This window comes from Citrus clementina, unplaced genomic scaffold (genome assembly GCF_000493195.1).
Source record: "Citrus clementina cultivar Clemenules unplaced genomic scaffold, Citrus_clementina_v1.0 scaffold_7, whole genome shotgun sequence".
Lineage (NCBI taxonomy): Eukaryota > Viridiplantae > Streptophyta > Magnoliopsida > Sapindales > Rutaceae > Citrus > Citrus x clementina.
Genome location: NW_006262075.1, coordinates 10730152 through 10754641, shown reverse-complemented (window position 1 = coordinate 10754641; position 24490 = coordinate 10730152). Strand labels below are relative to the sequence as shown.

The following is a 24490-nucleotide window of genomic DNA, read 5'->3' as shown; positions in this document are numbered from 1 at the left end:
GTAATTTGTAATTTTGAGGTGGACAAATTGTAAATTCCTTCGGAGTTCATTCTTCTTTGAGTGAATATCAAATGAAACTAATGATGTGAGTTGGTGAAATATCTTTAATGGTAATTGCTAATGGAAGCCAGAAGTCATTTGCCAATACTTTGACATTTTTCCTTTTTTTTTTTTTTTGAAATAGAAACCCAAAAACAAATCAAAACAAAACAGATAGCTAATAATCGAAATCAATCAGAGGAAACAATTAGTCAATAAGTAAATCCAAATCAAGAATCCAGTAGAGATACATATCAATTGGAAAAGAAATAGAGACATCTATGATAATACAAGTGATTCATATATCTAAACTCTGCTCCAGAACCTCCAATCTGTGTTTTGATAGCCTCGTTACAGAAGGACATGAAACAGAGGAGGAAAGCATTTTGAGTATCTTTATCCTCCCATTGCAGTACTTTCCACCAACATTGATCTCCCTTAGTAACAACTTTATGTTTCTTAAGCTTTGAATTCATCTGCCACCGTTTCCTTAAATTTGTGAGAATAGCAGGAATTGCAGTAGATGCTCTCCACGTTTCGAAGATATCATAATACAAGAAATTGCAAATGGGTTTACATTTGCAACAATTACTTGAGCTTTACCTGACTTTCCAAACACTGATTATTTCTTCCGTATCATAGCAATCTGATATCCCAGTTCCCTTGAGATTATTCTGTCCTGCAATTTTGAGAAACATTCTATCTGAACTGAAAAAAGATACGAAAACCACTAGTTATTGGTTTTGGTACTTCCCTCAGTGTAATCAAACTCCAACTGTAATGAGATTTTTCATATGTGCTATAGATGAAACATTACACGAGTTTAAATAAACAAAATATTGAAGGGCATAAGGATCGGTTACAACTCTTTAGCTTTTAAGAGTTTAAACATCTCTGTAGGGTAGGGAAACTTCTCAAGGTTAGGTTCAAGACTAAATATTATTTCAAACCAAGCAGTTTATCCATAAAATAATAACCATCTTTGAACAGAATACTATGTTCGACTTTTTGATTTGAAGAACTTAATTGATCAATCTTAATCTTAGGCTGCGCTGGACTTCTTCCGCTGCAAGATAATAAAAATTATGCTAATTAAAAATATCAATGCAAAAAGCAGAATGCCATCAAAATTTATGTATCTTTTAAAAGATAATGATCTTACCCATCTAGAGCCACAACTGGACCAGTGAAGTCCAAGTTGGTGTCCCCATCCCCAAGCTCAGATCCTTGAATGTCAAGGATTGTAATCTCGGACTCCGTTCCATTTTCCATAGGCCTGGGAGCCCACCCATTGAGTATCACAGCTCCTGTGCAGCGACAACTTAAACACTATAACCAAATAAAAACAGAAAGAAGAAACTAGTAGAGAAATTTTTTTCCAAATAGCTATTAAGCAAATATGGCAGACTCGAAAAGATTGAAAGAAAATGCAAGTAGAAATTTGCCAGCATGCTGCATAAAGTATACAAACATAACATCACAAGGTTTTAGAACACGATAACAATCATCCCTCATACCCGTAAGTAGTCTTTTGAAACTCAAACCAGTTAAGACACCATCCACCATTTCAAGCACCGTATTTCTATTTCTCAGGAAAGAAACACCAAGCCAAATACATTCTTTTGTAACTCGGACTGATAGGCACGATACAGTAGAAATTAGCCATAAATAGAGAATTGTTGTCGGAACAGCTGTTAAGCAGATCAAACATGGAAGACTCCAAAAAGATAGAAAGAAAATGCGAGTAGAATTTATCCAGTAAATGGAATTGGCTTTCTTCAGTTAATGAAAGTGAGAAGCCAGCTCCAGAATTCTAATCAAACTGCAAACAGTAATAAGCTTCTCTATATTCATACCGTAGTATTGAAAATGAATTTATTAGAAAAATGGAAGTGGATAATGTGTGATTCTGATGTCATTCGCATGTCCCGACTGTACAGATAGTTAAAAGGGGATTCATCACTTCACATAAGGAAAGGGACTGTTTACTTTTTTTTTTTTTTTTTTAAGGTTTTGCTATTTGAAATTAGAAATGGGCAAATTTTGGCTCGGATCAACTCGATCTAAACGGGTTAGAAAAAAAGCGATCTGAGCTCAATTAATGTTGAGATATTGCTCTGCTCTCTAGTCTCTGGTCAGCCGTCTCTTGAGCTACAATTCCAACAATTCGAAGTTATGTATTATACATTTATTAGTTCAAAGATTTAAAAAAAAAAAAAAAGAATTAAACAAAAGCAACATTGGGTAAGAAACTTACTTTTACTTACAAACTTGGAACGAGAGCAATAGTTCTAACAATCGGGAGCAGATTTTAGCTTTAAATTGTTATTTTTAAAAGCCTCCATTAAAATTTTTTAATTAAAAAAATAGATATCTTGAGAGAAAATGAATTTGCTGTTTGGGTCCCAAGAGTGAGATCCCAGAGTTTAGGAGCTCTTATAGACAATAATTTGAGCTGAAAACACTAAGTTCCATGGTTCCAATGTCAACCTCTGGTTTCTATTTAGTATTTAATACTTGTTCGAGCACTCGTTTGAACCAAAAACTCATACTGCATACTCCAGTTTTACACTTAATTCATCACAAGTTTTAGAACAGTAATGCTGGCTTAATTTATAGTTTTGAAAAGGGTATATTGTAAATTCCTTCAGAGTTCACTCTTCTTGGTGAATTATCAAATGAAACAAACGGTGTGAAATTGTCACATATCTTAAATGGCAATTGTTTCTAGAAGCCAGAAGTCGTTTGCCAGACCTAATTTTTATTTATTTTATTTTTGAAAGAAAAAGAAAAACAAGTAAAACAAAGACAGCTAGCTAATAATTGAATCTCAAACAGAGGAAACGATTAGTTAATAAACAAGTCCAATTTCAAGAATCCAACAGAGATACATAATCAATTGAAAGAGAAATAGCTCCTCAGCTGCAACACAAACATATTACATGTGATAGATAATACAAGTGACAGTAGAAAATAAGTTCTTTTAAATAAATAAAAATTGTTGAAATTCTGTTACAACTCATCTGTTTAAGCTCTGCTCCAGCAAGTGGAAGCTTCTTAAGCCTTGGAATTCATCCATCACCTTTTCCTAAAGTTTGTGAGAATAGCAGGGATTGCAGTAGACGCTCTCCAGGTTTCAGAGATATCAAAATGCAAGACATTGCAAATGGGTTTACATTTGCAGCAATTAATTACTTGAACTTCAACTAATTTTCCCGTACACTGATTATTTTACCCACATCATAGCAATCTCATATCCGAATACTCTTAGGATTTGCAGCGACAATAAGCCAAGTTACGTCTCACAGTTTAACTCAGTAAAAGGTACCAAAAATACCAGTCTATTGGTTTTGGTGCTTACCCTGTGTAATCAAACTCCAACTCTTCCAAACTTCAAAATGAGTTTATAGAGATGTTTCATATGTGCTAAGGATGAAACATTAAGTGTGTTGAACTCTACGAAGTATTGAAGGCCATAAGGATCGATTACAGCTCTTCTAAGAGTTCAGACATCCTTGTACAGTATGGAAACTTCTCAAGGTTCAGTTTCTCCATAAAAAATTAAACCTCTTTGAAATTTGAAGAGAATACCATACAGAATACCATATTCATCCTCTGAAGAACCTAGTTGATCAATCTTAAGAATTGTAACAATAAAAAATTGAACATCAATTCTAGTGGAATTACGGGAAGATAAACAGCAGTACTATGAAAGATTTCAAACTCTAACAAAGGCCTACTATAAAATCATCCGTGATCTCCTAAAAATTCTCACCCCTTTCTACTTCTCAACCTTTCATGCTTCAATTAACCCATCTACATGAATTAAAAAATTTTCCCACTTCATATCAATTTTACATGCTATTCATAATGCCATATCGCGAACAACATCATGCATTTTAATTAAAAAAATTTCCTCTTCTTCTAATAAACATGCATGAAGAAAACTGTTAACAATATAACATCCTCTGTTTTATGCTCCACTTTATCAAAACCATCTAAAATTCCCTCACCAATCCAACAATCAATTATCCCCTTAATTTTTTAATTAGGAGCTAAAATTGTTGTTAGTCAAACTATCATAGCTGAATTTTAAAAGAGGATATACAATTCTTTTTCATACCTAAAAATTCAGGATATGGTTTTGATAATGAAGTAATTTTGCCAACTCCTTCCACGCCAAAAGGGCCAATTATTGCCATTTCTTCTTACATCTCCAAGCTTCGTCAAATGTCAATTGCAAACCTACTTTTGTTGTTTCAACAGGTCTGTCATCAACAGAATCTTCCGATAATCTATCAGCCACATCCTCGTAATTTTCTTCTTCCTTCAAATTAGATAAAACTTGAAGCTTTTTGGCCAATTTCTTCCCAAACTCATAGCTTGACTTGTCGTTCATGAAGTAGTAACCTCCAAGATCATCAACTTCAGTCTCCAAGGCTTGCACTCTTGTGAGCCCCATCTGAATTTTGTGCAGCCGATTCATTTTGTTGTTGCTCAGAAACTAGGTTTTAAGTTGAGGGAGCCCTAAAGCAACTTCTTAGAAATTTCCGACTTTTAATTTATGAAATTATAATTAGATTTGTGGAGAGGTAACGAATCAAAAAGTGTTACATGATAGGTGGGACCATTAGCACTCTTAACACCCATATTTTTAATTAATTTTATTAAAATATTTTTAAAAATTAAAAAATTAATTTTTTTAATTCCTCCATCAAAGATAAAAATATTTTTAATTAAATTTTATTAGTGTAATCTAATTTTCTAATTTTTATTTATTTTTATTATTAAATCCCATTTCAATATCAGAGTTTATTCCGTTTAAAAGAAAAAAAATGGGTTTTAAATATCTCTATTAAAGCCAATGGTGGTAAATTCCTCACTTATTTAGAAATTAGAAGAAAAAAAATATTTTTAAATTCTAAAATATTAGAATTTTTTTTAAAAAATTATTTGACTTTCGATTGGGAGTTTTATTAGAAATTATCCTATATGTAATTTCAATAAAGATTAAAATTATAAAATTATTAAATATGTTTTAAGAAGTATTTGCAGCCAACAATCGCACTCTATTTGATAAGATGTTTTCTATCCTCAATGGAGAAAAAAAAAAGAAATAGGAATCTGAAAATTTTGAATTAGATAATAAGTATAATCTCATTTTATCCCTATATTTTGAGGTTAATGTTTATTTAATACTTCTATTATGAAAAATATTTTAAAATATCTCTGATGATTTTGTTTGCTTTTATACTAATATTCTTTTCCAATAATATTTCTTTTTTGGGATATTATTTTAAAATTACCAAATTAACCCAAAAATGAAATGAAAACAACACACACACATATTTATTATTTTTTGGGTTAATTTGGCAATTTAATTTTTTTATTAATGTTAAAAAAGAAACATTATTGTAAAAAGATATTATTACTAAAGCAAACAGAAAGTAACAACAAGTGTGTCGCTAATGTAATGACAATGATGTTTTGAGGTAGTTTTTAAAATATAAGAACTAAATGAGCATTAGTCTCAAAATATAAGACTAAAGGGGCTTTTACCATAAACTATTAAAACTACGTTTTTTTTTTTGTGATTAAACAAGATTAGACTAAATTTCACGATAATTATTTTTTTCTTATCTAATGTCATGTTTGACTGTTAAGGATCAATAAATTAATCCAATTTTGTAATCCAAAGATTTTGGGATTATTAGTCCCTATTTTTTTTCGTAAGTTTAGATAAGACTAATTCTCATATCTAATTTTAAGCCAAATTTGATATCAATAATAAAATTTTGTTCAATAATAGATAGAAACTATGGAATAATACTAAACATAAAAAATTAGTAATTGATTCATTTATAATATTATTGTGTATTATTTATTAAATTCAGCAATTAGTGATATAATTTTAAAATAATTAAAATATTTATAGATAGTTATTTTTACTTCATTAAATTTAATTTAATATAATCCTATTCAGTATTATACTAAATAAAAGGCAATATTATAAATAATTCGATTTAATTTAATATAATCTAATTGAATTTAATATTAAAAATTAATTCAATCCAATTACGCGACAAACACGTAACGTAAGGAGACAGTGCACAGCCCACAAGGGCGTTGTTCTCCGTGAAAGAATGACTTTTGATGTAGTGATGAGTACAAGTGGTCCTACAATTGAAAATCACAGGCAGAAGATTCCAATTCTAAAGTATTTAATTGCAAGATAAGGCCTCTTTCAACAAATAATAAAATAAATAAAGATACGGCCTCTCTAACAAATGAAGCGGCACAATCAATGTCACAAAATTAACTATTGACGCATAAAGGAAAAAATAAAAAAGTAAAACCTCCTTATTTGACAAAATTAATCGAAACCTCTCTTATATTTTAATTATAATTTTTTAATTAATTATGATTAAAATATTATTTAATTAATTAAATAATTAAAAATATTCATATTTTCAAAATCAAACAACCATCAAACATAAAATCATAAGATCAATAAAAAAGTTGATACTCAAGAAAATTTAGACGTGTTTTAAAATAACAGATGCTTTGGTTCTTTATCCCGGCACATAAATTACGAAATGTAAACTGATCATTAACACTCTTGCCACTATTACAAGAATCCTAATTAAAGTACAATAACATCATGTATAGTTCACAAAGTGCTTGGAACATTCAAGTAATAGTCCAACAACAAGAAATATTAAGTCAATAATGCCCTTGTGCCGATGCTGATCAAATCTTTTTCAATCACACACGTAGTGATCGTATCTTATGAGCAACAAGCAACTTAACATCATCAATCACGGGGCCACACAGCGACCCCGAACTGTCGCTTTGCATGTTGTAGAATGTACTGAGGAACATGATGCGTGTGCGCGGTGACACGGCCTTGAACCTAAGCAAGGCTTTCTTGAATCCACCTTTGCCCTTGGACGCATACGTTACCTTAACGTTTTCTCTGCCAGCATAAGCTTCTACGCCCAACGTCCCGGCGCAGCCGTTGCCGGCGTCGCCGACGGCAAATGAGAGGGCGTAGGTCTTGTTGACCTCGGTCTTGACAACTTGTGTCAACGCACTCTCTTTTCCGGCCACGAGTTCGATGGCACGTCTGCCCTCGGGGACGAAGAAGTGTTTGAGGTCAATGTACTTGACGGCTTTAAGGGATTCAATGATCCATCCTGGGAGAGGGCTGTGATCATCTTCGATCTTGGGTGGGATTAGGACCCCCCATGATGCATTAGGGAACACATACGGTCCCTCCTCAAAATTTCCATTCTTCAATATGTTGACTGCAAAATAGCAACCCAAAATTAGAACTATTTACAGTTTGACCCCGTTAGTCATAGTTCATTACATAAAGACCCCTACATCTTTTGTACATTTAACCTCTAAATTAACTTTTATCATATTTGGATCCGAATTGGTTAATTTACAACAAATTAGATAACCCCAGATAAAAGATTTTTGCTCCGCCACTAGAATTATTTTGATCAGTTGTAATTGAGATTTGAGAATGAGAGATAGAAAAGTTACCTCCAGTACGTTTAGGAGGATACAAAACCTTCAAAGCAACAGAATCAATAAGAGGGCCACAAGCTGGGTCTTCCTCGACTCCAGGATTGTGAATTGTAATCTCAACTTCTTCAGCATCAGCAACAAAAGCCCACGCATAAGAATCCCAGCCGTTGTTACTATACATTGTTTGCATTGGCAAGATTGCCCAGTCGTTCGTTTCCAAGTTTGGTGAAACTGAGACATTGAGCTTCTCTTCTTGAGCACAAGTGCGGGCTGCACTGAATGTCATAGAGTAAAACCTGCCCTTGGTGACCTTAATGTTCTGCTTGATCGATGCCTCGTTGCCTAACCGCACGGCGAAGACTCCTTCAGGGACGATGAGCAGCATGTCGCCTTGCTTGTGGCCGGATTTTATGTACTCTACGTAGCCGGAGATTTGCCAGTTTGGTATGGCATTTGGGTGTGTTACTACTGTGCCTTTCATTTGTGACCGCTTTGGACCGTACTCAAAGTTACCATTTGGTAATAATCCTGAAATTTAACGCATGTAAGTTAATCAATCAAATATAAGTATTTAAACAAGAAGCAAATTAATCCGATATGTTTTTTTGCTTCAAATCTAATTCATCGCTGTTGCCATGGTGTCATCACATGTTCTGTGCACGATTAAATATCGAAAAAAAAAGAGGACAGGGTTATATAATTAATATGCTTTCTAAAATTAGTAAATGACAAAAGTGACATGCTACCTTTCTGTGTTTTATTATTCAATGCCGTCACAGGAGTATTCTAGTCATTTAATTAAAATAAATTATAACTTATCGTCTCATACAAAAATTACGTGAACCCCACTGCCTATTAAATTGCTATATTTACATTGATCAGTGTATCGTACCTACGTCCTGATAAAAAGGCTTCATTTACATCATCATTCATGAAGTGGTCCAATCTATATCATTATTATCATCAAAGGTTAATGGGGCCCACCACGTGTAAGGCCCAGATTCCCCTAAAATTGGCCAAGTTTTCAAATCTCTTCTATTAATTGCCGTCGAACGACCAAAGCACATGAAAATAAATACAGGCAATAAATAGAAATTGAAATCAGGGTGAGGACTGACGACTGACACAACTTGTACAGGGTCTGTTGCTAATGCTAACTTTATTTTATGAAAAAGACTTAGCTATTCGTTGCCGAGCTACTAGGTCTTTTTTATGATGTTGTGATTAGTAATTACAGTATTAGAAATAGCTTATAGAGTTAAATTTTAATCGTTATTTAATTAAAAATACTCTTTAATTTATTTGTAATATCTGATTAAATTTATCTACTGTATACAAAAATTTTAGCTAACACTCACCATATATCTCCAGAATTTTTTTTTTAAATAAACGTCAAGGTAAAAATTTATTAAATAAAAAAAAAGGGTACAAAGTCCATTTAAAAACAATAAAGACACAAAAAAAATTAAACCATAATAGAATTAAGAAATTGGTACTTAGGAATCCCCAAATCAGAATAGTTCTAATAATTACCTAAATTTTAAACTTTTATTTTTTTATTACATTTTACTGAATTTTACTGACTTGTCACGTTGGCCACCTAAAAAAAAATTTTTTTTTTTTTACCGAATTAGGGTTGAATCTCAGTGAATCATGGCAGCAAGACCACTCTACCACTTACAATATACCGGCGGGTATTAAGTAGGCACTACCATAAATGTTCAGAATTGATTCTACAAGGTTGCTTCATACAAAATAATGAGCAAAGTTTAAAATCATAACCTGTTTAGTCGCATTCTGCGATGGTAATAACAAGAACAAAAATAGTCTTGTTTGAATGAGATCTAGCTAACAAAAACTTTCTAGGAGATCATATATATTTGTTAAGCATTTTTTTTTCCTCTTTTCTCAAGGAACATGCATGGGATCTGCTATCAAGCTAGCCATCTAACAATATGCAACATAAATTACCGAACAAAATTATAAAAATGAACACAAATATTAAATTTGAGAGCTTACCATCGGTGACTGATAACACTACGTGACAGGTGGCACAAAGAAGAACTAAGAGCACGGAGATTCTGTACATTATGTATTTATGTTTGTGCCGTAGAGATATTCACAAATTCAGAGAGAGATGAGAGAAAGAAAGTGAGGGAGAGGGAGAGGGAGAGGGAGAGGGATGCAAGTGCAACATGTAAGTGTGAAGATCAGAAGTGGGGAGAGCTACGGCTTTTATGTGATTCAGAATAATAGAAAGCCACTAGCTTTTATCAAAATTGCATCGTTGCCACTCGAAAATATATCCATGCAGGTTTCAGAGCTGAATATATATATAATTATAAAATTATTGCCAAGACCATGTTCAAGACTAACAAGTCTGACACAAAACATGCACCCTCATTCTATGTTCTTTTAATACGATGACCAAGAAAATAGAAATCACTTCTTTAACTTGCTTTTATTTATTTTTTAATCTGTAATCAAAGAATAAGAAGTTAATTAAGTACCATTAATCACTGAATCGCGGTGGTTCAAGACATGAGTACGACAGAAACTATTGGTGATTTTTCCAAAATTTTAACAAAAATTGGAAATTTTGACGTAAAATTGCACAGGGGATACTTTAACTCAATATTTTAAATAAATTATGTAAATAACTATTAAAAATGAAACTGCAAGTTATTAATATTACACCAGCATGAGTTAATCACTTCACTAGTCAATCAGCTGCCGCGATTAAGGGACTGGAATATATATCTTGGGCTTACAAATTTGTGAGAGCGTGTGATTTTAAAATAATGAAGCGTAATTAGCAGATATTTACAGCTAGAAACAAAATGAATAATCGGCATCGATCATTTAAATTAAATTAATTAATCTTGAGATTTGGTCTTTTCTGGTGAAGGTTGAAGACATGCTATTCAAAGCCACATGGATGCAGGGGCAGGCTGCTGCACTTACATGCATTATGCTGGTTGAGGTTGAAACCCATTTCTGCCTTAATAATTGTCTAATTTGCAGGTTTTTTATTATATATATATATCCTCAAATTCAGATATTAGAATTTTTGTTTTTAAGGAAATCATATGTGATACAATTATACAATTAGAAGACTTTCATATATTCACAATCGCTATACAATTTTCGAAAACAATTTTTTTCCTTTCAATATTTTAGCTGTGAATTTGTTAGGTTACGCAAGATAAAAGTTTAAGCTTGAAAGTATTTAAATTTGTCTAATATTTTTTCCTCACCTAGAAAACTTATCTGGTTTCGTGATATGGATCATCCAACACAGATGGCCTATTTTGTGATCTGTGAATTTAATTTTCTGTTATAGAGATATCCATACAAAGGGTTTTGGATTAAATCTTATTATCCAGCCGAGTGTGATCGCTAGACCCAAAAGCATAATTAACAATATTCATTTGTAATTGATTTAAAATGAAAATATAGAAGAAAATGTGAAGTGAAATGACTGAAATATAGCTCCATCACTAGTAACGAAATCACATGGTTCTGATAATGTGCTGTCTGCCTGCATCTTCTGAGAAGGTGACTGGTGTCCAAGGTCCATGCATGCATGGATCAAAGTTAAATGAAAATAAAAATAAATTAACAACAAAATACTCTTCAATAATATAATGTAAAAATTTGAATTCTCATTTAAAGTAATCAATATTCTCTGATTTGTCAGCTCGTGGGGATCAACAGAAAAAACATCAGATCTAATTAATGTGCAGAATCAATAAAAAAAAAAAATTTCATTGTTAAAACTTAAAGGGATAATTCAGATCTTATCCTAAGCAACCCATGTGCCATTGATTCTTCCTTAAGTTTCGTTGATATAATCATAAGATTATTTTACCATTTTCTCTTTGCTTCTGTTTATTTGTTGGTCGGCAACAACGGCATTAATTAGAAAATATTTAGGGCATGTGCATGCAAGTGAGAGGAAGCATAGGAATCAGTCGCATATATGATTATGTCAAAGAATTAAATATTGGTTACTAAATTAATGCATATATATTTAGATGAAAATTACATCAATAGAAGGTGCTGCCGTATTTGATTTGTATGTGACCTGCCATACATCATGACTACCTCATAGCCCCATTATGTTTTCGTTAATGTTGACAGGGAAAGTTAGCTGATCCTGCTCTATCTTTTGACTTGAATTAAGTCTTCTATTTAGATGAAAATTTATATCAATAAAGGGTGCCGAATTTGATTTGTATGTGACCTGTCAAACACATGCGCATGACTATCTCCATAGCTCTATTATGTTTTTATTAACGTTGACAAGTAAAAATTTAGCTGATCCTGCTCAATCTCTTGACTTGAATTAAGGTCTCCTATTGGTGTATATTATTTGATTTGTCGAGACAAGCAAAATCAATTTTATCAATTGAGTAATATAATTGAATTCTATATACGAAAGTCAATTCAATACTTGACTTAGCTAGCTATATATAGTACTCGACATATATAACCTTGTGGTTTTCTATGTATATGGTAGATATTTTATTAATTTCTTTCAATTTTTCCTTGTTCTGTTCGATTGATGAGCTTCTCAGGTTGTTTAAAGTTCATTATTGATTATTGAACTGTTTGTAGAGATATAAATTTTTTGAATGATAAAATTTATGTAATTTCATTCTTCTATAACAAGATGATGGGAGTCATATATTATATTTTATTTAAAAGCCTTAACAGGAAAAAAAAAAGTAAAAAAAGTTGTTTGAAGAATTTAAAATATATATATTGATCACTTAACTTATTTTTTGTGATTTTAGAATTATTATGGGTAACTATTAAATTATATGGTACTTTCTCAGGGGACATATTTCAAACAAACTTTATCATTCAACTCAAATATAGAAAAAAACCAAATCAGTGGGGGCTTAATTAATATTTTACTAAGGGCTTAAAGTGTCAAAGTTGGTCCCTGAGTGGGTCCGTGACCAACTCAGTGAAAATGTGAAATATCAATCTCAGAAATGGAGAGTGCATCAAGGTCCGATTGGCAGAAGCTAAGCTGTAGAGTCCATCGCGCTTCACCCTCAATGGGAACTCGACACATGCACAGAAGTCATTAGTACTTTTTGGCTCTTTGCATTTAAATCAAGATAGTAGTAGTTTTCTATTCAGCCTCGTGATCACCTTTAATTTTATCTTAATAACTTATAAGACCCTATCATTGTCTTCATTTTAGCAGTAATTTTATCTCAATTAAAATTACTTCTTAGAACAAAATACTATTAATAATAACATAAAAATGTTCTATATTCAATTTTGTGTGTCTCTTTTCACCATATAACTTGTAGGTCAGAAAAAACAGCAAATACATTTAGGGTGAGATCATTTTGCACTCAAAAAATTATTCCGAACATTCTATTTTATTTACATTCATTTAATAAATTTAAAAAACTAAGTTTTACTTTATACACTATTTGAAAACCAAAAAAATCCTTACTTAAACTAGTTAAATTATTATTTTTTTTTTACTCAAAATACCAATAAAACTATTCAGCACACCAAATAAAACTTTTAGGAAATTTAGCCAATACTTACAACATTGAATCCAATTTAAGTTTAAAAAAAATCTATAAGATAATTTTAGTAATTAATTATTATTTATTAAAAGAGTAAAAAGTGTCTATAGGTTGATGGATCATGACCCTGATTTTCACACGATTCAACAACGGGGATTCTTATTAGTGCAAATGGTACTTCGAACTTGGAATGAACATAAAGAAATTGACGACACTTGTTTATCTTTTGAATTGTTTTGCTAGATTGGTTGCTCTATGTTAAGTATTATTTAGGGTGAAGTCATAGGTTCGAGCCCCTATAATGTATTATGGGGGTTTAATTTCCTTCCTTAATTTGAGTGAAGGTAGTATTCTCCCTTTTGAAATGTAAGTGAAGTATACGTCCTTTAAATATTAGAGAGGGTAAAAATCTGGACGGACTTCATAAGAATTAATGTAAAACTAGTTCCAGTAATAATATGATTTGTAAATATCAGTTGTAATCTCATGTAATATGAGTTGTACTCTTGAGCAATAGTCTCATGTAATAAAAAAAAGTATTGTTTAATTTTTTAGGTTCGTTTTAAAATCTAAAGCAATAAAGACAACTATCTTAACAGTTTTTTTATTTAAAAAATTGAAAGGGTTACACTTACTTTATAGTCAAAATCTTTCAAAATATTGATTCGCTTCTTGTTCATAATATTATTTAAGATGTTAGAAATAAAAGATTTAAGGTTTATGAAAATATATGTATATATATATATATATATATATATATGTTGAATGATAGGTGTCTTTTGTGGGTGTTCAAAGTAATTATGTTATATTTAGTTCATAATATATTGTCCTCATTTATAATAATTTACATAAGTGGTATTTTTGTAATAAATTATTTTATTGATATTAAAATTTTCAAAGTACTTTTTAGAGTGAAAATAGCCCCACCCATATTTTTATTATACCACATAGTGGTTAATACCCACATAATTATGACAATTAAAGAAAATATAAAACAATCGATAATAATAACGGTGACAACAATCATCGACAATGCTCACATTTTCGAGCGTGGTCATGTTGATCGTACTGATTTAACTTCTAAGGTTGTAGCAGTTAATTCATTGATTTTTAAGACTTGAAAACATAAATGGCATGACAAAACAGTTGATTTGCGAACACAATTAAATTATATGCACCATATATTTCGTCTGCGTTTTCTGAATATAACAGCTAAACCCCAAACGTAAAATGTTTATTCTGTAATGTGCAGTTTTACAAAATATAATGCTAATAAAACATTTTTCTGATTTAAGTTATTGGAGGAAACTAAATGAAGGAAAGGTGGCACAAGTTGATAAGTTTGAACGGGAATGAAAGCCGGAGCTTAAGGGAAAAAATTAAGAATAACAAAGGTAGGAAAAAGATAATACATTGAATCAGCAGATTGAGGAAGAAGAAAATACATTAGCAGCAAGATAGAAAAAGAGTAAGATGTAAAATTTTTTATTGAAACGCTTGACAAGTGGTCGAGTGATAAACGCCATTGAGGAAGAGAGTCATTAGCAGCTAAGTTTTTTTTTTGGAATTTTTTTTTTAATAGTGATATTTAACCTCAACTTTTTTTCTCTCTTAAATGGAGTTATCTTTCATTAACTTTATTTTTTTTTACAAATTTTTAGCTAATAAAATTACCATTTTGATAGAAAAATAAAAATGAAAAATGGGAATAATCTAGTAAATTTCTCAAAACTAAGTAACACTTCCAGAAAAAGGGATCAAAACTAAAGAATAATCTCATAATTTTTTTTCTTCAAAAAAAATCTCATAAATTTTATTTAATTATAATTCTCTTCGCCATAAAATTAACCAGTAAAATTTTATATCCAAAATTGATTGATGATTTGTTTCTTGTCAACTGCAATTTGGAAAATCTTAAATAATTTGACGTGGTATTATATGTTATGCCGTCAGAACGTGTTCTTAAACTTGTGTTCAAAACTCTAGTTATTTTTCAAGTCAATAATAATTGATCTAGCATTTCCAATTGATAATAGAAATGATTGTGATTTCTAGTAGGAGTGTTCATAATCCAATCCAATCTGCTCAATCCATCTGATACGTAGAAATTCGATCCGTGAATTGGTAGATTAGATTGGATTGAAAATTTGAAAATCCGCAATCGGTAGATTGGATATGGATTTACTTCTATAAATTCACAAAAATCTGTGAATTTGCAAAAAAATAAAAAATATTTATTTTATAAAAAATTTAAACTTGTAAATATGACATTATACTTACTAATAATAAATAAATAAGTTAAAATATAGTTATATTAGCACTATATGATATCTTATCCCATAATAATATAAAATAAAAATAATTAAATAAAAAATACAGCTTCCTAAGTAGTTAATTTTTATGTATTGATCTAAACAAATGAGATTTTTTTTTTCTTTTTGGTAAGTTATATTTTGAAACTTTGAATGTATTTTCCAACTTTATTTAAACAATTAATTTATTTAAATCTTATTTAATTTTGAATTTGATCAGTAATAAAATCATTTTTATATTAATTTTTTTATTTAGTTAGTTCGTAGATAAAACATTATTAAAAAATTTTTACCCGCAAACTAATCCGTAAAATAATGGATTGGATATGGATTGGGTCAAATCCGCATCCGATCTATAGATATATGGATTGGATTTGAATTAAATTTCATTAATCCATGGATTGGATTGGATTAAAAATTTATAATCTGTAAAATCGTGGATTGAATATGGATTAATGTCCAATCCGCGAACACCCCTAATTTCTAGCGTGATAGAGTTAATAACCCAAACTTTCTTTGTGAACAAGAAAATTTAGAGAAATTTGTCTACAAGGAATCAAGAATCCTGATTTTGGTATTGGAACCTGATTTTTGAGATGTAATGTGAAGATGACCAATAACAAGGGTAGAATATATATATTAAAAATTTTAAAATTAAAATTATAAGGTAAGGCTTTTTAAACCCACCAATTTTCTTTTTAAATCCTCTATTTAAATTAAGTTTTATTTTAAAATAATTTTTAATAAAATTACTTAATTAACCTGCTTCTCTTTCTCCCCAATTTCTCAATTTCACTATAGGTAGTTTAAACTTTTATCTTTCAATTTTAATTTTTAAATAAACATTGACATTTTTTTTTCACAACTTCTCAAAATCAGTTTCATAATGGCTATTACAAATTGGAAGATAAAAAATCTATCATAAAAGAAAGAATATCAATTAATTTTTACCAGCTATGAAAATCATAAAAATTTCTTTGGGTTTCATATTTATTCTTAAAACAACAAAAATTTAAAATGAACAAAAAGGAAAAAAATAGTAATAGAAAAAAAGAAATAAAATTTAATTTACTGAGAAAAGAAAAGAATCAATGGCCAAAAGAGTAAAACGGAGATTTCAAGATGCATAATGTGATGGTAATGAAAAAATACAAACCCTTTAGCTGAGCGCCAAGACTGTTGCCTTGCCCTTATAATTATAATAAATAATTTAATTGAATCACTCTTCTCCTTATGAAATGAATTGATAAGGCTCGAACTCGTGAGTTGTTACTTTAACGAGCCCACCACTAGGCCCAGTTGACAACTATTTTGTACTTCATAGTTTAAAACTTTAACAATATAACACGAGTGATGATATTTGAACCATTAATGTTAATTAATGTTGATTAGAGCATGCCTATCACTCACTGGAGCCATATGAGCAATGACAACAACATCCGGTATAATGTGACGCGTCGGCACTGGCACCGCACCAAGAGAGAAAGAGGGAGAAGGAGGCCAACATAACACAAGAGAGAAAGTGAGCAAGAGGGAGAGGAGAAGCTGCAGCCTGAACATTGAAGAGTTGTTCTTCTTCCCAAGTTCACTCAAAGATCAAAGCTTCTTCGCGGCCCTGAGATGTACCAGCTTGGATTTTTCATTTAAACTCTACGCGCTATGATAAACTATTTAGTAAAGTTAAAAGTTTCTGAATTACCAAATATTGTTATTTGTTCTACTAATTCTCATATTTGTAACTCCTATACCGTTTTATTCGTTTATTGGGGTAATTTTTTTTTTTTTTGGTTGTTTCCGATCTCTGTTGATTTTGTTCGAAGTTATTATGTTGAAATAAATATGATTTATAGGTTTTGTAAATAAGGATAATTTTAGACATATATAGAGAAAATTTAAAAGTGGGGCTGCTGAGATAAAACATATCACTACTCACGCGACAATGGGGCGCCCAATAGTCCAATTCGATCACGGGTTCCACCCATTATCTAATAGCAACTACTTGTCGACGTTTCACGAGTAGCAAATATTAAACCACAGAAGAATGAATCCTATTGAAAATTGGCATAATAACTACTGAAAGAAAGTTAACGATTATTCAATTAAAAGCAAAGACTCCAGCACACTACACATTGAGCAATACGCAACTGGACCCATATTAACGTTATGAGAACACAAAGAAAAATTAGATCATTTTTCATCACCACCAACAACGAAATGATCAGACGATGATCTCCAGTACGTACACGAACATACGCTGTTCCCAACCACGCATAATTAAGGCCATCCTAATTTTACTTTCATTTCGACAAATTAAGCAAGCCAAGGCAAATTGCAAATATAAACGAAAAATGCAGACCTTTAAACCTGTTTCGTTTCCGGAGAACGGATAACTGGATCCGATCCGGTCACTTCTCCGGCAAAACCGACATATCGGACGCGAGCCGGGAGGCGAGCGCCGAGTGGTACATTACATCGTGGAATGACGAGCTCTCCGCAGTCTTCTTCCTCAGCTGCTTCGCCTTCTCCTCCGTGAAACAGCCGGGCGAGAACCTCGATCCGGGTCGACCCGAATTATTATCTGTACCCGCCATCTCCAGTTGGTTTTTCTTCCTGTTGTTGTTGTTAAGGTAGCCGGGATCGGATGACCAGCCGAAGAGAGGGGCCCACCAATTGGTCGAAGAGGAGGAGGAGGAGGAGGAGGAGGAGGAAGGAGGCTTTATACGATTGGATTCGGGTTCTTGGTACCCAGATCCAGAGGATGCCCTGATAGGAATGGATAAGGAGCATGCAATAAGTGCGTTGGCCATGATGAGTGTGCAAAAAGTGCGAAGATTGAAGAGAAAAATATCAAGATCTAGAGCTATCGGAAGTTATAAGCTGCAATCGAGCACGTGCATTAGTTGCAATTCATGCTGTGACTTGTTGTACGTTGGGGCTTTACGGGTACCTAGTTTAAACAGTAGGGGTATTCGGGAGATAAGAGTACGGTATGTGGATGCGAGTATTGAGGAGAGAAGTGGATAAGACGTTACACGTAGAGGGCGTGTTGGGTGGTCTATTCGTGCGCTTTTTGGTTGCTTTTTTATCAATAGTTGAGTGTGGAGTGAGGGTCACGTGACTTGGCGGACCGGCGAAGGAAAAGGGGTACGGGTGAATGCACTAGCGCAAAATATTAAAATAATTAATATTAATAATTGCGTAACCAAGGATTTCTATACCATGTTGGTTGTATTTTTACAGTATTCATAATGAGATTAGGGCGGATCCTTAAATTTAATGAGTAAAAAGCTATTAATATTAATTTAGTAAAAAGCTACCCACACTCTTAAGGTTTATTTAAATGGTCATACAAATTCCTTTAATTTTATAAATGGTCAAACAGACCCTCTTAATATCATAAATGACTATTATACCTTTAGATTAAAACAGTCTAAATAAATATAAATATAGTAATTGGATAAAAATAATAAATAAATATCATATGATACAAATAAAATATTACAATAAGTATAGTTAATAAATTAATGCGTACAATGAGAATTTTGTTAATATTAAGTTTATTATTAGTCTATCCTGATGGATTGAAGAAAATCTATTAATCCAAAAATTCATTTTAAGATTGATATTAATGTTGACATAATTAAATAAGATATTGTAAACAATAATATAAATTTTATAAATTACTGTGAATGTTAGGTATAATTATTTAATATTATTAGTATGTCAAATAGATTTTAGTATTATTAAAAGAATATAACAAATTAATAATGTTAAAATAAATTTTCAATATTCAAAATATTTTATAAATTTTATCTTATTTTACATATTATATTTTTTATTTTCAGGGGTTCTATATGACCATTTAAGCAAAATTTAGAGGTGTGGACTGTCTTTGGCCCAATGGCCAGACCCTGCACTCACAACTGTGAAGGTTGTGATTCGAGCTCCCGCGATACATGTATGAGGCTTATTTCCTTCCTTAATTATGATATATAATTAAGTGACGGCAATCTTCTCTCTTTCAAAATGCGAGTGGAGTAAGCATCCCTCGAATATTTAAGAGGGTAATAAGAGGAAGATTAAATTTGTAATTACCCTGATGTATGTATTACGAATTGAAATATTAAATATAAATATAAGTAAAAATTAATTTGCACACTAATGAAGTAAATTGTATTTTATGGGCATTTGATACATTAATTTATGGTCAAATGATATATATGACATGCATCTTCAATCTTCTCTTTAATCTCTACTATCTTCACCCCTAACTCATATCTTTTTCCCATGAAATTTTGACCGCTTAATTCATTTTTGCTATTTTGAACATTTTTACTAGAACAAATCATTTTTTTCTTCCACGGGGTGTGATTGCATATGATTTATATTATGTTCAAGTGTTTCAACTACACTATAAAATTTTCTCACCAATGCATACATATCTAAATTGTTCCTCTTTAGCTCACCAAGTGCACACCTGACAGCAGCAAGATTAAATATCATTTGCTCAATTTTTTCATTAAGTTTTGTTAATTCCTTCTTATGGTTACAATTTTGAAAGTTAGCTTCACCCTCTCCACTTGTTTTTATGCTTTTTCGGCGCTCTGCATCATCTTTTCTTTCCATATGCATTTTTATGTTAATATTTAGTTAATCATATACATCGAGTATACCTATAGAATTATGTAACTAAACAAATAAAATATCAATAAACAAAGCTGAAGATTTTAACTTCTATATTTCATATTGGGATTGTCTCTAATTTTTAGAATTTAAAGACTAACTTTTAAAATTCAATTATAAGATATTAACAGTAAGTTGAATTCTCTCCTCAAAACAATTTTGTTCATAAATTCTTATTACATTTACACCAATAGTTAAATTTACATTGAATATATTAATTGAATCCCCCATAATTTATTTCAAACAAGCCAACATTAAAATCTTTCATAAGTTAAAAATTTAGATTCTTTTTAAAACTTATTTAAAAAGTTAAATAAGTAAAGGGTTTGGCAGCTTGCACCATATATAAACAACACTGATAATTGATTCTTCCTTACATGCTTTACATATATAAATAGCTAATTTTATATTCAAGCCCCTATAATACTCAAGACAATAAAATCACAGACCTTAGACCATGGCTACAAAAACTCAAGGCAATAAACTGACAATATGTTGAATTGGATAAGTTTATGATTCTAGTATGGTTAATAAATTCCTAAGTTAACATTATACATCCCCCTTGATTTGGAAGGAGACTTAAAAAAAAATTCAGTTTGAAAATACAACCGAAATTCACAAGGATTCACTATAAAATCAATTCAAATAACAAAAGTAGTTTAGATTCTTTGGCACTATAAGTGCTCTAAAATAAGCAATAATTGCTAAGAACAACTTATCAAATATCTTTCATCTAATTATTAGGAAACTTAGACAATCTTCAAAAATCCAATTACAAATACACGAACATGACTACATGAGAGATAAAGAGAGAGATTGTATTTTACGATATCTCTCATTTTTTAATTTTAAAATCACCTTTTTAACTGGTTTGTTAATTGGTTAATTATTTTTAAAATAATTAAAATTTTTCATTACTAACAATAATATGTACCGTTGATTAGATCTAACAATATATTTTTTTTACATTATTGATGTCGTAAAAAAATTACGGCATCAAAGAAGGACCATATATATTTTAAAATTCTCTTATAAAATGAAAGACGTCTGACGACGATAAATAATACAGTCCCATTACAAATTTGTATCTTACCATATTTATTCGTATAAAAGCTAGATGCCTAGATCACAATTGGTTTCAATTTTCAACTCAAGCAGAAGACTCAAATTGCTCGTAAAATTATTGACATTTGGCGTAAGGATTAATTGTGGATCCAACGCAATAATAGAAAGAGTTGCGTTTGGTCTTATATCAAGTGGGTGAATAAAAATCTTGAGAAAGTCGTTCATTATATCTATCATTATAGACAATACCCGCCATATTATCTATGGAGTTCGAACCTGAACTCTCTTTTTCGATTCATTATTTCTATCTCATTGGACCTTATTTCTTATTTTAGCATATCGACTTATGCCTAGTCTATTCTTTTTTTTTTGATATATATACCCTGCCTTTCTTTACTGGATGAATTACGCATATTTTCTTTGCACATATAGGATTTACGTATACAACACATATTACTGTCAAGAGTCAATTTCTTATGATTTCGAAATTTCGATTGAAAAAAGGTAAGGGATTAGAAACTTGAAAGGCGCCGATTGGGTTGCGCCATACATATGAAAGAGTATACAATAATGATGTATTTGGTGAATCAAATACCATGGTCTAAAAAAACAAGGAAACGCTCTGAGTAGGTGATAATATTAATTGAAAAGCTTGTGAAAGATTCCTGTGAAGAGGTTTCATTAACTCCTAATTTATGTCGAGTAGACCTTGTTCTTGCGAGAATTCTTAATTCATGAGTTGTAGGGAGGGACTTATGTCACCACAAACAGAGACTAAAGCGAGTGTTGGATTCAAGGCCGGTGTTAAAGATTATAAATTGACTTATGATACTCCTGACTATGTAACCAAAGATACTGATATCTTGGCAGCATTCCGAGTAACTCCTCAGCCCGGAGTTCCACCCGAGGAAGCGGGGGCTGCGGTAGCTGCGGAATCTTCTACTGGTACCTGGACAGCTGTGTGGACCGATGGGCTTACCAGTCTTGATCGTTACAAAGGGCGATGCTACAACATTGAGCCCGTTGCTGGAGAAGAGAATCAATATATATGTTATGTAGCTTACCCGTTAGACCTTTTTGAAGAAGGTTCTGTTACTAACATGTTTACTTCCATTGTGGGTAATGTATTTGGTTTCAAAGCACTGCGCGCTCTACGTCTAGAGGATCTACGAATCCCTCCTGCGTATACTAAAACTTTCCAAGGCCCACCTCACGGCATCCAAGTTGAGAGAGATAAATTGAACAAGTATGGCCGTCCCCTGTTGGGATGTACTATTAAACCTAAACTGGGGTTATTCGCGAAGAATTATGGTAGGGCGGTTTATGAATGTCTACGTGGTGGACTTGACTTTACCAAAGATGATGAGAACGTGAACTCCCAACCATTTATGCGTTGGAGGGACCGTTTCTTATTTTGTGCGGAAGCTCTTTATAAAGCGCAAGCTGAAACAGGTGAAATCAAAGGTCATTACTTGAATGCTACTGCAGGGACATGCGAAGAAATGCTAAAAAGGGCTGTCTTTGCCAGAGAGTTGGGAGTTCCTATCGTAATGCATGACTACTTAACAGGGGGATTCACCGCAAATACTACCTTGGCTCATTATTGCCGAGATAATGGTCTACTTCTTCACATCCACCGTGCAATGCATGCAGTTATTGATAGACAGAAAAATCATGGTATGCACTTTCGTGTACTAGCTAAAGCTTTGCGTCTGTCTGGTGGAGATCATATTCACGCCGGTACAGTAATAGGTAAACTTGAGGGGGAAAGAGACATAACCTTGGGATTTGTTGATTTACTACGTGATGATTTTGTTGAAAAAGATCGAAGCCGCGGTATTTATTTCACTCAAGATTGGGTCTCTATACCAGGTGTTATACCTGTGGCTTTCGGGGGTATTCACGTTTGGCATATGCCTGCGTTGACAGAGATCTTTGGAGATGATTCCGTACTACAATTTGGTGGAGGAACTTTAGGACACCCTTGGGGAAATGCACTCGGCGCTGTAGCTAATCGAGTATCTCTAGAAGCATGTGTACAAGCTCGTAATGAAGGACGCGATCTTGCTCGTGAAGGTAATGAAATTATCCGGGAGGCTAGCAAATGGAGTCCTGAACTGGCTGCTGCTTGTGAAGTCTGGAAGTCGATCAAATTCGAATTTGCCGCAATGGATACTTTGTAATCCAGTAATTACCATTTGGTTTATTAGTTGAATTTCAATTAAACTCGGCCCAATCTTTTACTAAAAGGATTGAGCCGAACCCAACGATTCTATTGTAGATGTTTCATAGCATGTTTGTATTTTAATATTTTGACATAATTATAATCATTTTCATTATACCTGCTAATCCGTTGAACACAAATTCCATTCGTTTAGTCGGACAAAACTATTTTGCAACCGTTGTACCAAACCCTAAATTTGGTATTTTCTTTAAGAGTCCCTATTGTTTTCTATAAATAATAAAACCTATAAATTTTAAAAAATTTATGCAATAAGCCCCAATTAAAATATAATAATTTCAAATTTAAAAAAAAAACTTATTTAGTGTTTTCTTTAGCAATCCCTATTGTTTTCTATAAATAATAAAAACCATATGTTTTAATAATTTTATGCAATTAGCCCCAATTAAAATATAATAATTTTCAAATTCTAAAAATTTTATTCTCTCTATCTCCTTCTCAAATCAGTTTGTCCTACCTTAAATCTTAATTTATTCCTTATCAAACATATAATTCTTCTAAAACTTAAAAAAATAAGATTCTTCTAACTACATAAATTAGATTAATTTCTTAAGCACAAAACCTCAAAAACATAATACTTGCATTTTCTCAAGAGGATATGTATTGTGTTTATATCTTTTTCTTTACCATTGTAATAAAGAAAGAGTCATATCTTACTTTCTAAAACAAGATCTAATCAATTAGGGCCTGTTGAATGTGATTAAAGATGGTGGGATGGGTTTACTTTACTAAAATTTAATCTCAATAAGGTGTTTGGCATAACTAAGTAAACTATAAATAATATAACTTAGGCTACCAAATTATCATGTGATAATGATGTTTTTTTTTCCCTAAGGAGACCCTAAAATGAATTTTTTAGACTAAAATTTTGTCTTATGATAACAACAAAAAAAATGTTACGTTAGAAGCATAAAAAGTTAGTTAATTTTAATTTTTTTTGAAAGGTATTCTCCCATAATCTATTAATTCATTCTTTACAATTTTAAATTTAAGTTTCATTCTTTATAATTTTAAATTTAAGTAATAGAATAAGTATTATACAATGCATTTGTTTT

At 31.6% G+C, this 24490-nt stretch overlaps 3 protein-coding genes across 5 annotated transcripts; all 3 read right to left on the bottom strand.

Annotated features, from left to right (window-relative positions):
- Window positions 1–287: 287 nt before the first annotated feature.
- On the bottom strand, window positions 288–4585 carry LOC112096820. 3 transcript variants are annotated; one of them, XM_024180762.1, is made up of 5 exons: window positions 4163–4585; window positions 1557–3676; window positions 1202–1346; window positions 1017–1105; window positions 288–747 (listed from the first exon to the last, which is right to left on the bottom strand). In XM_024180762.1, the coding sequence occupies exons 2-5, from the start codon at window positions 1603–1605 to the stop codon at window positions 662–664; spliced, it is 369 nt and encodes a 122-aa protein (XP_024036530.1). In that variant the 5' UTR covers window positions 1606–3676; window positions 4163–4585; the 3' UTR covers window positions 288–661. The 3 variants fall into 3 exon arrangements, with proteins under 3 accessions (XP_024036530.1, XP_024036529.1, XP_024036528.1); XM_024180761.1 differs by lacking the exon at window positions 1557–3676 and having other exon boundaries at window positions 288–515; window positions 643–747; XM_024180760.1 differs by lacking the exon at window positions 1557–3676.
- Window positions 4586–6614: 2029 nt separating this feature from the next.
- On the bottom strand, window positions 6615–9875 carry LOC18036756. Its single transcript, XM_006427116.2, has 3 exons — window positions 9595–9875; window positions 7591–8103; window positions 6615–7346 (listed from the first exon to the last, which is right to left on the bottom strand). The coding sequence occupies exons 1-3, from the start codon at window positions 9662–9664 to the stop codon at window positions 6805–6807; spliced, it is 1125 nt and encodes a 374-aa protein (XP_006427179.1). The 5' UTR covers window positions 9665–9875; the 3' UTR covers window positions 6615–6804.
- A 7644-nt stretch (window positions 9876–17519) lies between these two features.
- On the bottom strand, window positions 17520–18301 carry LOC18036956. Its single transcript, XM_006427115.2, has one exon. It carries the CDS (start codon window positions 18250–18252, stop codon window positions 17851–17853), a length of 402 nt encoding a protein of 133 aa, XP_006427178.1. The 5' UTR covers window positions 18253–18301; the 3' UTR covers window positions 17520–17850.
- Between the last annotated feature and the right edge of the window lie 6189 nt (window positions 18302–24490).

What these genes read in the sequence shown, in the direction of transcription:
- LOC18036956 (XM_006427115.2), bottom strand. Translation starts at nt 18,252, where the DNA reads ATGGCCAACGCACTTATTGCATGCTCCTTATCCATTCCTATCAGGGCA.
- LOC18036756 (XM_006427116.2), bottom strand. Translation starts at nt 9,664, where the DNA reads ATGTACAGAATCTCCGTGCTCTTAGTTCTTCTTTGTGCCACCTGTCAC. An exon ending in AGTGTTATCAGTCACCGATG is followed by an intron (nt 8,104 to 9,594) that starts GTAAGCTCTCAA and finishes GTTAAATTTCAG; the next exon opens with GATTATTACCAAATGGTAAC. An exon ending in TCCTCCTAAACGTACTGGAG is followed by an intron (nt 7,347 to 7,590) that starts GTAACTTTTCTA and finishes GCTATTTTGCAG; the next exon opens with TCAACATATTGAAGAATGGA.
- LOC112096820 (XM_024180760.1), bottom strand. Translation starts at nt 4,241, where the DNA reads ATGGCAATAATTGGCCCTTTTGGCGTGGAAGGAGTTGGCAAAATTACT. An exon ending in ACCATATCCTGAATTTTTAG is followed by an intron (nt 1,347 to 4,162) that starts GTATGAAAAAGA and finishes GTCGCTGCACAG; the next exon opens with GAGCTGTGATACTCAATGGG. An exon ending in TAGTATTCTGTTCAAAGATG is followed by an intron (nt 748 to 1,016) that starts GTTATTATTTTA and finishes ATCTTTTTTCAG; the next exon opens with TTCAGATAGAATGTTTCTCA.